The sequence below is a fragment of the Alosa sapidissima genome, chromosome 24, assembly GCF_018492685.1.
Source record: "Alosa sapidissima isolate fAloSap1 chromosome 24, fAloSap1.pri, whole genome shotgun sequence".
In the NCBI taxonomy this organism is placed as follows: domain Eukaryota; kingdom Metazoa; phylum Chordata; class Actinopteri; order Clupeiformes; family Clupeidae; genus Alosa; species Alosa sapidissima.
Window position 1 is genome coordinate 2,941,050 of NC_055980.1, and position 16,451 is coordinate 2,957,500.

The 16,451-nt window shown below is 47.0% G+C and overlaps 1 protein-coding gene across 1 annotated transcript in view; it reads right to left on the bottom strand.

Annotated features, from left to right (window-relative positions):
* Positions 1-16,451, bottom strand: part of LOC121699746 (disintegrin and metalloproteinase domain-containing protein 12-like) — a 79,556-nt gene that overhangs the window by 41,003 nt on the left and 22,102 nt on the right. Inside the window, exon 4 of the mRNA XM_042082124.1 lies at positions 3,395-3,473. Coding sequence (XP_041938058.1) covers positions 3,395-3,473 — 79 coding nt within the window. The remainder of the gene's footprint in view (positions 1-3,394; positions 3,474-16,451) is intronic.

Genomic DNA, 16,451 nt, shown 5'->3' on the forward strand with positions numbered 1-16,451 from the left:
TGATGATTGTTCTGTGTGTGGGGATATGAATAGCTTGGCCGTTCCAAGGCTGTGAGTGGGATTTTCTGTCAGGGTCAGGCTTTCAGACCTTTCCAAGAATCTTTCTTCAAAACCTCCTCAGAATTGGTGACCCACTCAGCTGTAAGGGCTGCCTAATGTCTGTCAAGATGTCAACGTGTATACAGCCTCTGATGATGATGGACTTAGTGAATTAACGTATAGTGGAGCGTGCGAGACAGAGATTCCATCACACCGTTGGGTATCTAATATATGTGCAGCGGGGATAAGAGGTGGTGATGCTTTTGTGGAGCAGAAAGTCCCAGTTTTAAAAGGCTTCCACCCAGAGACACGTAAAACAGAACAAAGGGGAAAAAAAGAGAGTGAGAGAGAGAGAGAGAGAGAAAGAGAGAGAGAGAGAGCAGAGGAAATGAGAGTTCACCAGAGACTCACTCCCATGTTGCTCCGGTGCTGACACACGCCTGAACCTGCTTGGAAGCCCACGCTGGCCAATATGTCAGGCCTCCTCCCTGCTGACAAGCCCAATAAATCCCCCAAGTATCAGTACCCCCTAATGAAGCCTCAGCCAGACACTCCCTCTGCAGGCTGCATCCTGTCAGGGAGGCCCGGGCCTAAGGGCTTGCACACCACATCAGCCCTACAGCTCTCAATGGCTTTTTCATATTGTCCCATGCCGACACACAGGCACAGACACAGTCTGTTTGAACTACTAAAGTGGATGGTGGACAAGAAGCTAATGCTAATTCGTCATAGGGCTCTAAAGGAGCCAAGGGAGTCAGCATGGTGAGAGATGGTGAATTTGGATGGGTCACACCCCCGGTGCAACCCCTTGGAGACCTGCGCTGATGTGGATGTTAGAGATTTGAAACAGGCCAGGGCACTAGCTGGGCCCTGCATGGCCCAAGCCCTTTGCATGCTTGCTGCTAGAGTGAGAGATCTCAGAGGAGCAATCACAGCGCCTTAAGCTTGGCCAAGCCCAAGACAACTCCTTCATTGTGTCTGCGCACAGGAATGGCTGGAATGAGCCGCGTCTGCCAGCAGGCCCAGAGATGTCCCAGGTCCTCTGTTGACTTCACCTCTCAGCGCCATTTCACAACAGCTGCATAGGAAATATTTAGGTTGAATGTCTCTCACTTGGACCAAGAATGTGTAGGCGCACAGTTGTTGGAAACTGTACAACTTCATTTCTTGCAGTAACTCCCCTGATGGCTCAGCTGGTAGAAGTGAGGTAGGGGGACTCCAGTCTGCATTGCAGCTCTGTTCAACTGCTCACAGTCTCTATTAAATCCCTTTGTATGGAATTCACATTGATGGCTTCTCTTAGCAACTTTTCCCTCAAGGTCAATGATTTTGCAGTTGGTCTCTATTCCCATCCCTAATTGGCACTCCAGAAACTTGGCATACTGCCTGGATTCAATCATACACAAACTACATGTTCATGTGCTAAAATGTCAGAGAGTTTGGCACGGGCTCGTCCGGTGCCTGTCAGAGAGAATAAGAGTGGAGCCACATGACGAATGAGAGAATGGCTTGGACAGTGTTCGTCCGCACAAGGTCAGGGCACTGACTCCCTCACAGTGCAGTCGCCGGGATGCACAAAGGGGATGGCCAAAAAGATCCACATGTTGCTTGTCAAAAAGCTCCCCTCTCCCCCCCCCCCCCCCCTCCCCCACTTGGAGCTTAGTTGTGAAACCTCCGCTCAGAGCTTTTATTGACCTTGACCAGACCTGGCAGGAGCCACTCTCTCGTCCTCTCCCTCCTCTGCACTATCCAACCCGGGCCACTAACTCTGAACATGGGGTACGCTACACTAGGAGGTACCCCAACTGTACCTCTTCCTTATACCCCGTAACTCATTTTGTTTCCATGTATTTCATGCACAATGCACAATCACAAATTATAGGCAGGAAGGCAGAGATGACAGATGCCATTACTGTCTGGTCACAATGGGCTCTGCCCATAACCGCAGCCATAACTTTTGTACTAGGAAATATGAAGCCATTTATATCCAGCACAAACACTTGTGTAAATCAATGGTTATGACATTAAATGTTTATCCATGCTGAGGGAGTCATAAATGCTATACGGTTGATGAGTAATTAGCTAAGAGCTCTCAGTGCCCTAATATATCTTTCAATGTAATATTCAGGCTGGTCTAACCGGAGCCTGACCGATGTTTGCTCGTCAGCTGTTAGAAAAGAATTATGCTAATTCCTCGGGTCTCAGCTCCTGTTGGGTGACGCCCCGAGAGTGTGTGGTTTGCTGGATGGACGTCCATGGGCACAGGGAGGGAGAGAAAAAGGCAATGGTCTATTTTGACTGGTGCTTCTGTTTTCACGTACAGTCATGACCTGATATATTTAAGAAGTTGAGCTTTTCCTGGCAATGGCAATGTTTGTGTAATGTCTCCATGTCCAAACTGGCAGCACAACACTAAAGATTGTGAAAAGGACACACCAGAGTTTCCCAACCAACGGTCTCTGGACAACAGACTTGGAGTCTTCTGTGGATGTAACAAAGGGTAGGCTACTAATTCATGTTTTAATAAATTGCAAGTAGAACTGATTATAAACTGATTCACAGCACAGTGAAAGGTCAGAACGCTTTCCCTCTCTTAACACTCAGTCGAGTCATAACTGTACAATTCCCAAAACACTACCTAACTTCTACTGCAACAAATCATGTTGTTCAGTTTCCATTAACACTTGTCTAAGTCTCTATGAACAATCTCTATGTGCAGAAAGACCAGTCATAAGAATTGTTCTTGAATTGAAGAAGAATTGTGCATACAGTAGACAGTCAATATAATAGTGCAAAAGTCAGGCCAATAAATGGCTGAGGTAGTTTTGTTTGACCTAAGTATGCAAGTGGCATAGTGGTGCAAGTTATGTAAGAGCGGTTTTCATGATCTGACTGTAGGTGTGTGCTCCAGGACAGCCCCTCTGGTCCCACTGAGTGTGAGGACGCCTGTAGCCGTGACTTACTGTGAGGATGCCTGTAGCTGTGACTTACTGTGAGGACTCCTGTAGCAGTGACTTACTGTGAGGACGCCTGCAGCCGTGACTTACTGTGAGGATGCCTGTAGCCGTGACTTACTGTGAGGATGCCTGTAGCTTTGACTTACTGTGAGGACTCCTGTAGCAGTGACTTACTGTGAGGACGCCTGCAGCCGTGACTTACTGTGAGGATGCCTGTAGCCGTGACTTACTGTGAGGATGCCTGTAGCTTTGACTTACTGTGAGGACTCCTGTAGCAGTGACTTACTGTGAGGACGCCTGCAGCCGTGACTTACTGTGAGGATGCCTGTAGCCGTGACTTACTGTGAGGATGCCTTTAGCTTTGACTTACTGTGAGGACGCCTGTAGCCGTGACTTACCGTGAGGTTGGAAGAGCCAGTGGCCACGCTGCCGTCCTCCAGGTAGTGTGTCTCGGTGTAGTGACTGGCGAACAGACCCCTGCAGAGATAAGCATACGCACAGAGGACACTCATTCAAGAGCATGAAGAGACACAAGCCAAGGGGGGAAAAGGCACTGACACTTTCAATAGTCTTTCCCTCGTAATCACCACAACCCTGCTTCCCCAGTGATGAATTAACAGCCAGGCATCGATTTAAGCATTAATCAGTCCCACCCTGAGCGGGCCTGCACTAAATGGGTGTTTACAGCTGAGGTGGACCCTCAAAAGATTAGAGTCAGGGTCAAAAGCGCTGCCTTTTTTCCCGCAAAACCATGAGGTCTGCGAGTGGCGAGAGGAAGCACTCTGTCAGCGTAATGGGCCCACAATCAGCCAGCAGGCACTCTACTTAATACCCGTTCCTTTTGTGCTTCACTGGCACACTGCGACTTCAAAGGAGACAGCAAGAAAATGATAGTCTGCAAGTACGTGCGAGTGAATCCTGGCGAGTGGAGATTGGTGGACATAAATTCCGAGCGTAGGACAAGAGGCAAGTCGTGTGTATATGTCTGTGTGTGTGTGTGTGTGTGTGTGTGTGTGTGTGTACTTGACTAGAGGGGCATACAGCTATGGTGCTATTTGGCTGTCCTTCACTTGGAGAAGGTTATCATTATAGTGCTGGAGGAGGGGTGGGCTGCTCAGCTTGGGGCCACAGGGTGACAGTGGGGGAGTATCCTGTAATGGCATGAGCTCACACACACACAATAGGGTCCCCGATGAGATAATTATTACAGCATGTCTGTATGAAAGTGTATGCATGTGTATGCATGTGTGTGTGTGTGTGTGTGTGTGTGTTTGTGTGTGTGTGTGTGTGTGGGTGTAAGTGTGAGTTTATATAGACGCACAGGACTGCGGGGCACCAGCAGATGGCCGCTCAGTGATAATCCACACCAGCGGAGGCTCCACAGCAGTGGCGCGCTGGGCTGCCTGACCGGCCGAGCGACCCCGGCGGGCCGAGGAGAGAGGTGTGGAGTCACAGGGCGCCCGGTTCACATTCACAATCTGTCAGTGTGACATGCGATGGGCCTTAACAAGCCATAAAGCACAACAGGGCTGGAACCCATCTGGCTGCATCAAAGCCAGGCACGCAGAGAGAGAGAGAGAGAGAGAGAGAGAGAGAGAGAGAGAGAGAGAGAGAGAGAGAGAGAGAGAAAGAGAGGGACAGGGAGAGAAAGACAGAAAGCAGCTAAGGTTACACCAAAACACCCTCACTGCCCCCCACCACCCCCACCAGACTGGCGAATGCTCTCATTAGGACCTGAAGCCTAACCGCTGAGGGCTGATCCAGGGTGGCTTAGTCCCAGGCTTGTAAACACAGCCTCCGCCCTGACAGAGCATCAGGAGTCTCCAGAAACATCCAACAAGCATCCACTAATTATCCAGCATTGATGATCGACACTGGTGGATTTGGAAAATGTCAGATCCCACGGGGCACAGACTTAAGACCTGAGATTTCAATCACATGTTCATATTTTCTTTGGGCTGGGCTGGGCTGGGCTGGGCTGAGCAAATCACTCACACCCTTGGGGGGGTTTAGGTTATCAGTGTGCTGATATAAGAAAGACTGCCTGGAGAGTCATACAAACACGCACGCAAGCACACGCACACGCACACGCACACGCACACACACACACACAAAGACATATCATACACACACACACACACACACACACAAAGACATATCATACACACACACACACACACACACACACACACACACACACATATACACAAAGACTAATCAAACACACACACACAAACACACACACACACAAAGACACATCACACACAAATGCAAAGACATATCTCACACAAATGCACACAATGCATGCAGGGTCTGATATCCAAACATCACATAATCACAGGGTGAGTGAGTGGCGGACCAGCATGCCACACCACCAGCTGCTCTCATCTCATCTCATCCCAATCTCATCTTGTCTCGTCTCGCCTGCTCCTCGCGGCTCCGTGTGGCTGCGGCTCTGTTTGTATCAATCAGCAGGACATTAATGAGGCACGGGAGGTCAGCTGTTCACACTTAATATGCATTAGCCAGAGGCCCCGGCGCAGGTCAGCGCCTCCTCCACGACCGAGAGCCATCACGCACCTCGCCTGCCAGCGCAAACACCCAGAGTCAACACAGTAGCAAGCACTCAGCATTACTCTCCTGGACAACAGGAAAATAGGACACTCTAAGGACACTTGTGTCCACATCTTAACACTAGAGCCTTGAACAGAGTGAGATCCTTTCACTTTTAAAAAAGACATGAAAGGTGCTTTTTGTCCCATCATATCTAACAGAAGCATGCTATCTGCCTCCCATTTCAGACAGCATTTCACAAACAATCAGGCTAGACAGAAGTGTCACAGAGAAGAGAAGAGAAGAGAAGAGAAGAGAAGAGAAGAGAAGAGAAGAGAAGAGAAGAGGAGAGGAGAGAGGTGGTGTAATCCCTGACAAAAGGCAAGCTCCACTCTAGGTGTAACATCCAGCTGCATACGATAACAAAGAAAACCTTTGACTGCAGTAATCCCATCTTGATCGAATGAACTCCACTTTTTTACCTTTTAGCTCTGCCAAAACAACTGGCCTGATTTTGATTTTTGATTTCGCAAGCGTTTCGAGATACGACATTCACAGGGTGCCTGCACAAAATGCAGTTCTGCTTTTCCCAAATTTGATGAATTCTTTCTTGGCCCATGTTACACCTTTCCACCCAATTTCATGAAAATGGAGCCAGTAGGTTTTGCAGAGCTCAGCTAACAAACCACCCAACCAACAAAGAAAAAAACACTGGTGAAAACGTAACCTCTTTGGCAGCGGATCTTCAATGAGCTTGGTGGATGCATGTACTCTACTGAGCATCGGTTTAGCTTTCTCTATTCCTATAGAATCTATAGTATTACATTACATTACATTTGGCTGTATTAGTACAGAATAGATGATCTACAGTAATTTAGTCTTCCCTTTTAATCTTTTATTTTTCGGTGTTCTTTTAACTGTTTGTATACAAACTTCTCTGTTCTTTGATCTGCCCATTTGTAAAGGACATCTGTTTTGGAAATCAATTCCAAACGAAGCCTAAGATGTCAAACTTACATACACTTTGTATTTGATATCCCCCCAACTCACACACACATGCATTTAAATCAGATGGATTCATTTGCAGAGCTGGTGCTCAAGTGTGACTGAAGCCATCACTACAGTGAGCTTGAACACAACAGTTTGATGGTGTGTGAGGCCCAGTGAGGGCTTTATCAATTCAAGTGTGGAGATCAATGGAAAGCTGCAGTCTGATCAATCTATACACACACACACACACACACACACACTCTCACTCTCTCTCTCTCTCTCTCTCTCTCTCTCTCTCTCTCTCTCTCTCTCACACACACACACACACACACACACACACACAAACACAAACACAGCTTGATAGTAGCAAAAAAGCAGCAGTTTCCACATCAAACATTTAATATGAGAGAACTAAGAAACCAGTCACAGCTAGCTGTTTCACACACAAACAGCAAGGCTCCACTGATTCTTTAATGGAATGATTCTGTGCTGATGCTGGCTTGTATATTTCATACAGATATGAGATGATCCATCACTGGTACATAACTATTGTATCCCGAGACTACATCTTGCTCAGGCATGACATTTCCGCTTTGAACAAGAGACTTTAATTAGCAGTGGAGACAACAGATGCCTAGTGTGCTCTAATTGGGCTTCCCTCACTCGCTGCAGCAGTGAGAGCATTAAGGCACACGTAGCCAAAAGACCAACCTCCAAAAAAGTGAAGTGGCTGTGGTGGTAGGCTGGGGAGAGGGCGGAGGACTTCAAACCACAGCTTTACTTTTGATGTAGTCTAGAAGGAATCAGCAGGACTTCCGCAGCATTCGGCAGCTCAAGGCCAGAGTGACTTGTCAGTGCTCCACAATGCCTTATTTATCAGGTGGGGGGGTCTCTTCATGTAAGCAAAAAATAGAGAGATCCACAGCATCCCCACCAAAAGTGGAAAATGTAGCCTGCAACTGTGGAAGGAGGGGAGGATAATGGCAGACACTGCACCCCTTCCATTAGCTGTTGTGTCAGAGGAGGCCAAGGCGAGAGGAAAGTCTTTATCACAGATAAAGGCATGCCAAGTCAATCTGCAGATGTTTTATTGGCCTTTTTAATGTCGGATAAAACTGAAGTCTGCCCTCCCAAGGAGTTTTGCAAAGTCACAAGAAATCCACTCTCCAAACCGTGAGAGAGTCTTGTGAGCGTGCCCTGCAGAGGCTCCAACAGAGAGAATGCCAGGGTCTATCTGAGAGTGAACCAGACTCCATTACATATTGCTTCCCTGCACCACACTGACACAAATGTCTCCATTACAGACACTTTAATACCAGTTTAATCAATAACCATTTATCCTCGCAACTCTCAAGCCCTGATGTCTCATTAAACACAGACAACAACCTAATCAGGGAATTCTGCCCAAATATGGGGGTTAAACATGATAAATGAGTACGGGCCTCCATATTCCCTGAAGAGAAGGCTTGAACTTAGAGGTTTAAAATGACAAAGCACTGAAAAAATAGTATACTGTATACTACTGTATATGCTAGCATGTATGTTGTGGTTATGGATATGGTTATGGTTACGTTTTTGCGACATACAAAACAAAACAATACTTAAATTTAACAGGGAACAAATTAAAATGTTGGTCAGACTATAATAAGGATGGAAGGAATATGTTAGAGTACAGGTTGTAATTTTCAACCATTGACATGAAAAACCTCTTCTGACAGATAAGGGCAAGAACCGCTTCTACAACAGAACGGAACAGTACGGTATTAGAAATCTAAGAATAGCTTTTTAGCGTATATTTGAGTCTTGAGAGCTTGAGGGTTCTGGGCTGTAACACTCAACAACCTGCCTTTCAGTGAAGGTCAACTCCACATAAAGTGTGTCAAACACACAGACAATACAAGCCAAGGAAGAGAGTTAAAAACAACAATAAAAGGAGAAACACGCTGGCTCAGCCAGCTCTGATTTTATTTACATACGCATCCTGCATCCAAAAGTGAGTTAACAAGCCCCTTTGAGGCGCCCTGGCCCAAGGACGGCTGCTCACTTGAGAATCGGAGCAGAACCGAAAAAAAGATGGAGGGAAGACAAAAGAAGGGAGGAATCTGGAGGGGTGTGAGTGTGTGGTGTGGTGGTGAGTCAGAGGGGGCAGGGGTGGGAGTGGGAGTGGGGGCGGCTCAAATGATTTTTGGAGGAAGTCTGGCAGGGTGACAGTAGAGTCAGCTGTGCTGAGGCTGAGCCCGTCTCTCAGAAGACAGACTGAAGGCTTCTCATGTTAGTCCTGCCGAGGGAAATCAGGTCACGTCTACTTTTGGTCTTTTTTCCGTTAGTTCTCATTGCTTTTTCTCGCTAAGCAAAACAATTTGCCAGCCCTTGATGTCCGTGTGGTAATCCTCTGAGCATCTTCATGGCTAATTGGGAGAGGGGGCAGTTAAAACAGAACAACCATTAGTGACCACGGTGTGCAATTACTGCTGCAAAAGGCACCTAGAGATTGATATTACTTGGCAGAGACGGGCCGTCGAAAATCAATGAAGAGCCATCTTGGTGTGATCCAGCAGTGATGGATGACACCCTCTATCCCACATGATATCAATTACCAAGGCAAAGCCATGCATCCCAACAAAACAATCACTTGCTAATTGGGATTAGGGACGATACGCAATCGTAATGTCTAATGAAGTGTGGTGATGGGACAGAGACACAGTGGACAGGGAGGGGCAGGACTGTGGAGATGTTCCAGACGCTGGAGGACAGTCCTATGCCCAGGCAGGTCAGTAGCACCTTAAAGCCCCAGTGGTTCAAGCAGCCACTTGACACACACAGGTTATCCATCAACGCCTCTATAAATACATCCTTAGGCATGTGCACACGAAAGCCAAGAGAGGTCCACTTTACATGGCCAGTCCTGAGCACTCTGTAGTTATGAACTAGGGCATCGCGTGATAGAGGGACAACAATGCTCACTAATACTTTCATCAAATTTAAGCAAGCAGATAATTAAGCAGTCCTACTATAGAATGCACTATCACACTTCCTGTATATTTAAACTGGCCTTGGACACATTAGATTCTTAAATGTGATAAATTCTTCAGACATCTTCTTTGAATAACAAGTGAAAGACCTATTCATGAGATGAAAAGAAGTGACCTTGTACAAAACTGAGAGAATTCTTTCTTTCAGAATCTTCAAGAACCGTTCAGGTGAAAAGCTCAGTTTACCTCACATACTGTGTCATGTCCAAATGAGCTAACTTCATAACCCACCTTCTCCTTTTTCACATCTCAACTCTGTAACAATATCTCTTTTCCTCTAAAGAAGCTGTAAAATGGCTTGAGTTGGAAGGATTACTGATCACAACAAATCTTGGTCTCCTGGTCTCGTCTGTCAGCACCAATTGAGTAACTATTCAAATACAACTCCATGTACATACTGTAGGTTCCCATGGATACCAGCTATTGTTGGTGCCTCTGCAAACAATAAGTCTAAATGCATGTCACAACATACATGTATGTAAGACAATGCTAATTTGAGGAGATACTAAGCAAAAGTAAAAGCAAATTTAAACTTTATCCATCTGGAAATGTGAACTTGTGAACTTCATCTGAATCTGATAACCATGCTACACAAGACCTTATTAGAGTTTAAATTAACACAGACATTACTCAGCCTGTGTATTTTTTTAAAATATAAACCTGAACGGAATATTCACCCTTGGCATACTGAACTAAAAAGCACTTTTCCTCACCGTTGAACCAAAAGGAGCAGTCTAAAGTCTGGAAGCCTTAGTCTACAAGCTTGCAAGTACTTGGACTTGGTTGGACATGAGAGCTGGTAGATTGGCCTTAAGTCAACACAGTAACATGGAAATATAAAGTAAGGACCCGCTGTGACAGGATGTCATGGAAAGTGAGGCCTGTGTGCCAGGTTGAGCGTTTAAGCCCACAAGAGTTACACCCTTGGACCAGCGACAGAAGTCCCAGCAAGGCTTTTGGCATTTAAGGACTCTGATCTAGAGCCACCACCACCTCTCCGCTTTACTCCATCTGTCCAGCAAACTGTATAGCAGAACCAGACATACAGCCCATTAGCCATGAACTATGAGGTCTATGTTTACTCAATTGTAGCCCTTGAGTTGCTATTCCTTTGCCCCCCTACAGTTTCTCTGAAGTACTCTTGTCTCCTATACACAAATGAAGTTTGCAGAGGTCGAACTGAAGAGTATCCTGTATGCACTGTATGCACTGTATGCCCTATACAGTATGCCATTAGATTTGTGACTAGCTTCACAGTGGGACATCTTATTTTGATAACTATGTCATACCCTGTGCAGATGTTGTAGCAACTGTAAATTGTGTGCTGGAATGCTTAGTAAATTTGGTAGCTGACTGGGTGCTGCAGTGTTTTAATGATGAACATGACTGCTTCCAATGTAGCATCTGAACTTTCTGCACCCTCTGCACTTTAGAGGTGCTATAATCTATTAAATCACACTTTTGACAGATACTGCTAGTCTTTTATGCAGCACACGGGGCTTTTCTTTTCACAAATTGCTTACTGGTCTGATGTGCCTGCAAAACATAATCTTAGCTGACAACTTTAAGGCACACTGAGTAATTTCTTACCACACATTAAAGACGCTGTAAGCAGTGTTAGCACCCACCCCCATGCCAACTAACTGATAGGAAGCGATGCCCATCTCCTTAGAGCTTTATTACTTTAATACAAGTGGAAGGTGATGAAACTTAAGTCGCTGATTACCGAGCTCAGGAATATCCCAGAGATCATTTTGCTTCATCAGAGCCTCCGCTGTCAAGATACCTATCAGAATGTGGTATCAGTAAGCTTCTGTATCCTCAAAGATATCACTCACAATTGTTGCAAAGAAGGAAAGCAATCATTTCAGGTTAACAGAGATTAATCTAAAAGTAGCACACACAGTTAGTTACACAGCTTTATCTAGCTATATTTGAACAGCTCTGAAGGGATGACACATGTCTGATGAGACATCGGATTATTAGCCTGGCTGAGACATAACAACACAATTCTTCATGTCTGTAACTCAAAGGGAGACGATGGATGAGTCCATATCCCTGCAGGAGATGTTTGCCCCAGGCACTGACACGCTCGCCCTCCTCTCTGTCTCTTCCTCCCTTAAATGAGTCAGCCGAGCAAAGCACAACACACGCTCAGAGTGACTTGCCTTAAGGAGCCAGTTGACAGATCCAAAAGCCCTCGCTGCTCTCAGGTGGGGCTAATGGCAAGCATACGGCTGAGGAGGGCTCACGCTGACAAGAGCCAAACTGCCATCATCTAACAGCACATGATGTAGCCCTGTCTGAGAGGATATGACAGAGATGGCTGATTAGCTGATTCATGTGGCAGCTTTCATAATGATGACAGGATTTCTCTCTCTCCTCTCTCTCTCTCTTTTTCTCACTCTCACTCCGCCATGATGCATCTTTTTAATAGGGACATTAACTGGTTAGCACCATAATGACTCCATGACTTCATCCAGGCGGATTATTGACGAACACCGAGTCGGCGAGTTTCACTGTCACTGTTCCATTTCCAGCCATCTGCAAGTACATATAACGGGCTTTGATGGGCTTTATTTACCCTGGAATGTTTTGTTTTTCCCAACGAGGCTCCACACATGTCGCTCGCCGTCGCCCATGACCTCATTCCCACAACACCCCACTGTCTGCACCATGTGTTGTAAAAAAAAAACACGGCGACACAACAGACCAGCATCTCTCAGAGAGAGACCAGTCAAAGGCACCACGCAGGTCAACGTAGGGGTAAACATTCTGGATATCGACCAACACGGGACATTGAAGTTTTAAAGAATTGCTGATGATATCACCTTCCATCCCTGGGGTTATGGAAAGTATTACCAATCATATGTTACAAATCAAAGGCAGTTTCTATCACACTCAGACTCTGAGATCTCTGGATAATTTCAACATAAATTGTTCAATCAACAGCGGTTTCAAGCTCAAATGCACAGATGCTAACACTTAAAAACAAACTTCATGGAGATTGACTAAGTTGTACAAGTCGACGCAATTAATTACCACATATGGAGTTAGAATAATAAAAGGCTGAAAAAAATCCTTATAGTGCTTCCAACTGAGGCTATTTGTTGTATGGGCCAATGAAGGCGTTTGCAGGGATCTGGGTCCAGCAGCCTGCGTCCTCCCAGAGAACATCCTCAGCCCCACATGTTCGCTCAGCTTTACAGCAGAGGAACTGCCCAGTGCTGCTCTCCCTGCCCACTGAGCTTGTTCTGATGTGAACTCTCTCTCTCTCTCTCTCTCTCCATCTCTCTCCATCTCTCTCTCTTCCTCTGAAAGTCCCATTTGGAAAGCCCTATTTGGACTGTTTAAGCTCTCTGCTTTGTCCCACATCTGTCTTAAAACTACAAGGATGACAAAGGAAAATTAATCTTGTTCCTTCAACAAGACAATTAGTAATACTGCTTTTTACTGACACAGGATATGACTTACTGAGGTCTTCATTTGAATTAAAGCTACATTACTTCATCAATTTCAACTCTGGGTGTGGAAACGGCTTAAGAGCTGTTCCCAGACTGTGAGGGGCTTGTGATAAAGTGTGTTATATTTATGGATGAAAAGGCTTGGAGTTATTCTCCTGTGTGTTATGCTGGGTCAGTCCTTCTTTGTGGCTGGAAACAGAGCAGATATCATATTTATGGGCTAAACTGGACACAGTCTAGACTGGGGAGCAGTGGAAAACCTGACTTTTTGTGTCATGAGACACCTGAACTGAACAATGGATTGCGTCTGAGTGTACTTGCATTCTTTTGCTGCTCTCTCTCTCTCTCTCTCTCTCTCTCTCTCTCTCTCTCTCACTTTCTTGCTCTCTGGTGCGCTCTACTTTTTAAGTCATTATTTTCCGGCCAGTTTTTAATTTGAGTTGGAGGAGTGAATTGGTGCAGAAAAATGGGTAATTCTGGGGAAAGGGTCATGCTAGTGCTAGGCTTTGAGGTTTTTCCCATTAATGCAGACTTCTTCCAATTCATTGGCCCTGAGCCGCACACTAGCACATCTGTATTCATAGCGGTCTTGCACTGGAACTAATGAGTGACTTGGGAACTTCAAACAATCAACTCCATGATTCTTTTTAACGCAATAAATGCATGCATAAAAAAGCACCCTTGCAATTAATGGAACCTGTTTGTCAATGTGGCCTCTCTTACTTGTCCCCCGCCCCTTCAGAGTGCTGACAATCAGACGATTAAGAGCTGAATACAAATTTTCCCCACGGTTGCTCGGTTGATCATTGCTTTGGTCTTTCCACTCCTCACTTAGTCTGACTCTGCATCTGCAGGAGAGGAATGTCTGCTCTAATCCTCCAGTGCCCAGGAACAGTTCCTCTGAAATGAAAACCCAAATCACATCAGTGGGCAAGCTTTGACCTTTGACCCCATATCCCATTTGCCCTGTTGATGACTGACAGGTGCAAAGTACTGAGACGGATGTATACAGAGCGTGTGAAGGGTATCGCTGACAAGGGGGGGGGGGGGGGGGGGGGTCATGAGGGAACAGCAGGGCAGCAGCATGGGGGGAGGGGGGTTAAATAGGAAGGAGAGTCTGCAAGCTGTGAGACAAACTGATGAAAGCAACCATCTTTAGATCAATTTGATCTTTCCGTCCTCTAACTCTGAGATCGGATATGCAGTCACACTGCTGTGCCTCTGGACTTCTTAGCCTGGGATTGCGTGAGCTCTGGCAGCCTGAATCAGAATACTGAAACACTCTCTTTTTAATGTCATGGGGGAAGAAATGATGAAATATCACTGATACTGATGAACAGAGCCTGGACTAACTTCACACTCTGATTAGAACGGTAAAGTCGTGTTCTATCAGGTTGGTTTCTGCTCAAATTGTCCAACTCTGTCTCAAGTCTTCTCTTGACTCTTCAACACTCGTGTGGTGCTTCCACGTGAGGCGTCTTTGTGTCAATGTCATTTGAAGCTTAATGCAAATCCAATTTAATTTTGCAGAGTTTAATTATTGCTATCCCATCACTACAGTCCCCATTGCCTGCAATCCCTCTCCAACAGCAAACGCCTCTGTCTCCCCCTCGGGTGAGCCCAGTTAGCACTGCTTCACCATCTGACTCCTGGCCCCTTTCAATTCCTCCTCGACCTCTCCCTGATCTCCCCCTCCTCGGTTAAGACCTAGAGGACAGTGGCGCTCCCGCTCGGCGCTGTCGTTCTCCAGGCAGAAGGCGTCGGGTCCCCGCGCCTCCCCCTCGGCCCTCCACAGCCTCTCCATCACGTCCTGGCAGCTCGTGTTGTTGTTGGCCGGCGGGAGCCCGTGACGCATCCCTCCGCCTGCTGCCCTCGCCGCTGGAGGGATTAGGTGAGAGTGAGGAGTGATAGAGGGAAGGGAGAGAGAGAACAGAGAGAGAGAGAGAGAGAGAGAGAGAGAGAGAGAGAGAGGGAGAGATGGAAGGAGAGAGGGAGAGAGAGCAAGGGAAGGAGGCCGGGAGGGGGCCTCTGCCGTGACCTCCTCCTTGTGGGAATGGGGAACCATGACGATGGATTAGAGAGCTCCACACTCCCAAAGTCAGACGGAGGTAGCTACAGCTGCACCCACACTCCCACGTCTCCAACCACCCCCACCCCCACCCCCACCCCGACACCCAGCCTTCCTCTTACAGCCACTCATTTCCCCCTACATCCTATAATAGTTTGTCTTTCAGTGGCGCGTACGCAGCCGCCATCCCCCCTGAGGTTGTCTATTCCCCGGCACTGGAGGCTCCGGCGGCCAGACCCTCTCTTTGCAATCTGACCCGGCCCACACCGCACCGCGCTGCGTCCAGCTGCCCCTGTCTCCATGCATGTGACGCAGGCCAAAGAGTCTGCTTTCTGCATGAGAGGGAGAGTCCACCTCTGCGCTCCTACCTGCTCTGCATCATTTCACCTCATCATGCTCTGTCCATCCGTCTGGACGCGACCGCAGCGTGAGGGGGAAAAGCATGCAGGGGAGGGAGAGGGGAGCACATCCAGAGCCTGAAGTGTTCCCCATCACCTAAGTGTCCCACAGTGCTTTGCAGCTGTCTCGTTGCACTGATTTACTGCCTTCATTCAACCTTCTGAAATTAGCAAACAAAAGGAAAATAACTTAGCATGCATGAGTCTAATCACTGAGGCGGGAATTCCACTTCCCCCAGCCGAGAGAAACTATCTTAAGGGAAGTTGGGGAAACCAAATTTTGCTGTGTTGGTAAACTGGCACGGAAGTTCTCTTTCCCTTCTTTTCTGTCTCTCCCTCTCTCTCTCCCACCATCTTTGTCTTTTCTACCCCCCCCCCCCCCCATTAAAAACACTCCCCCACCCACCTCATGCACTCCCATACATTTTTCACAAAGCTGTCTGCTTGAGCAGGATCCCAAAGAGCAGCTTAGATGTTCTGTTGGCTGAGTTGAGAGCCTGAGATTGATTGCGGCGATGAAACCAGCGCTTCCCGGCTCGGGCCGCTGACCACAGGGGGCGACTGGACAGTCAGGCAGGGGTCAGCCCCACCGCTGGGCTGAGAACAGGATGTTGACGGAGGAAAGAGAGCAGGGGGGTGCACACATATGCACCATGTAACAGCTCATCACAGCTCATGAGGACAAGCAAGGTTTCTGCTATGGAGCTGGAGTCAACCTACTTTCTTTCTCTTTTTTTGCTTCCTGTTTTCATGCTGGTGCTTTCCCTCATTGTATCTGACAATGCTCAGAACTGGATGGCTAGCCCCAGTGTTCAGATTTCTCTCTGGTTCACTGTGTTTTTTCCTATGATGTAGTTCCTTGATATTGGGGCTTTTCCTAAGGGAAGGAAAGAAAGGAGGGAGTTGCTGCTGTAGGTGGCGGCCGGGTGGTCAGACGGAATCAAAAGGAT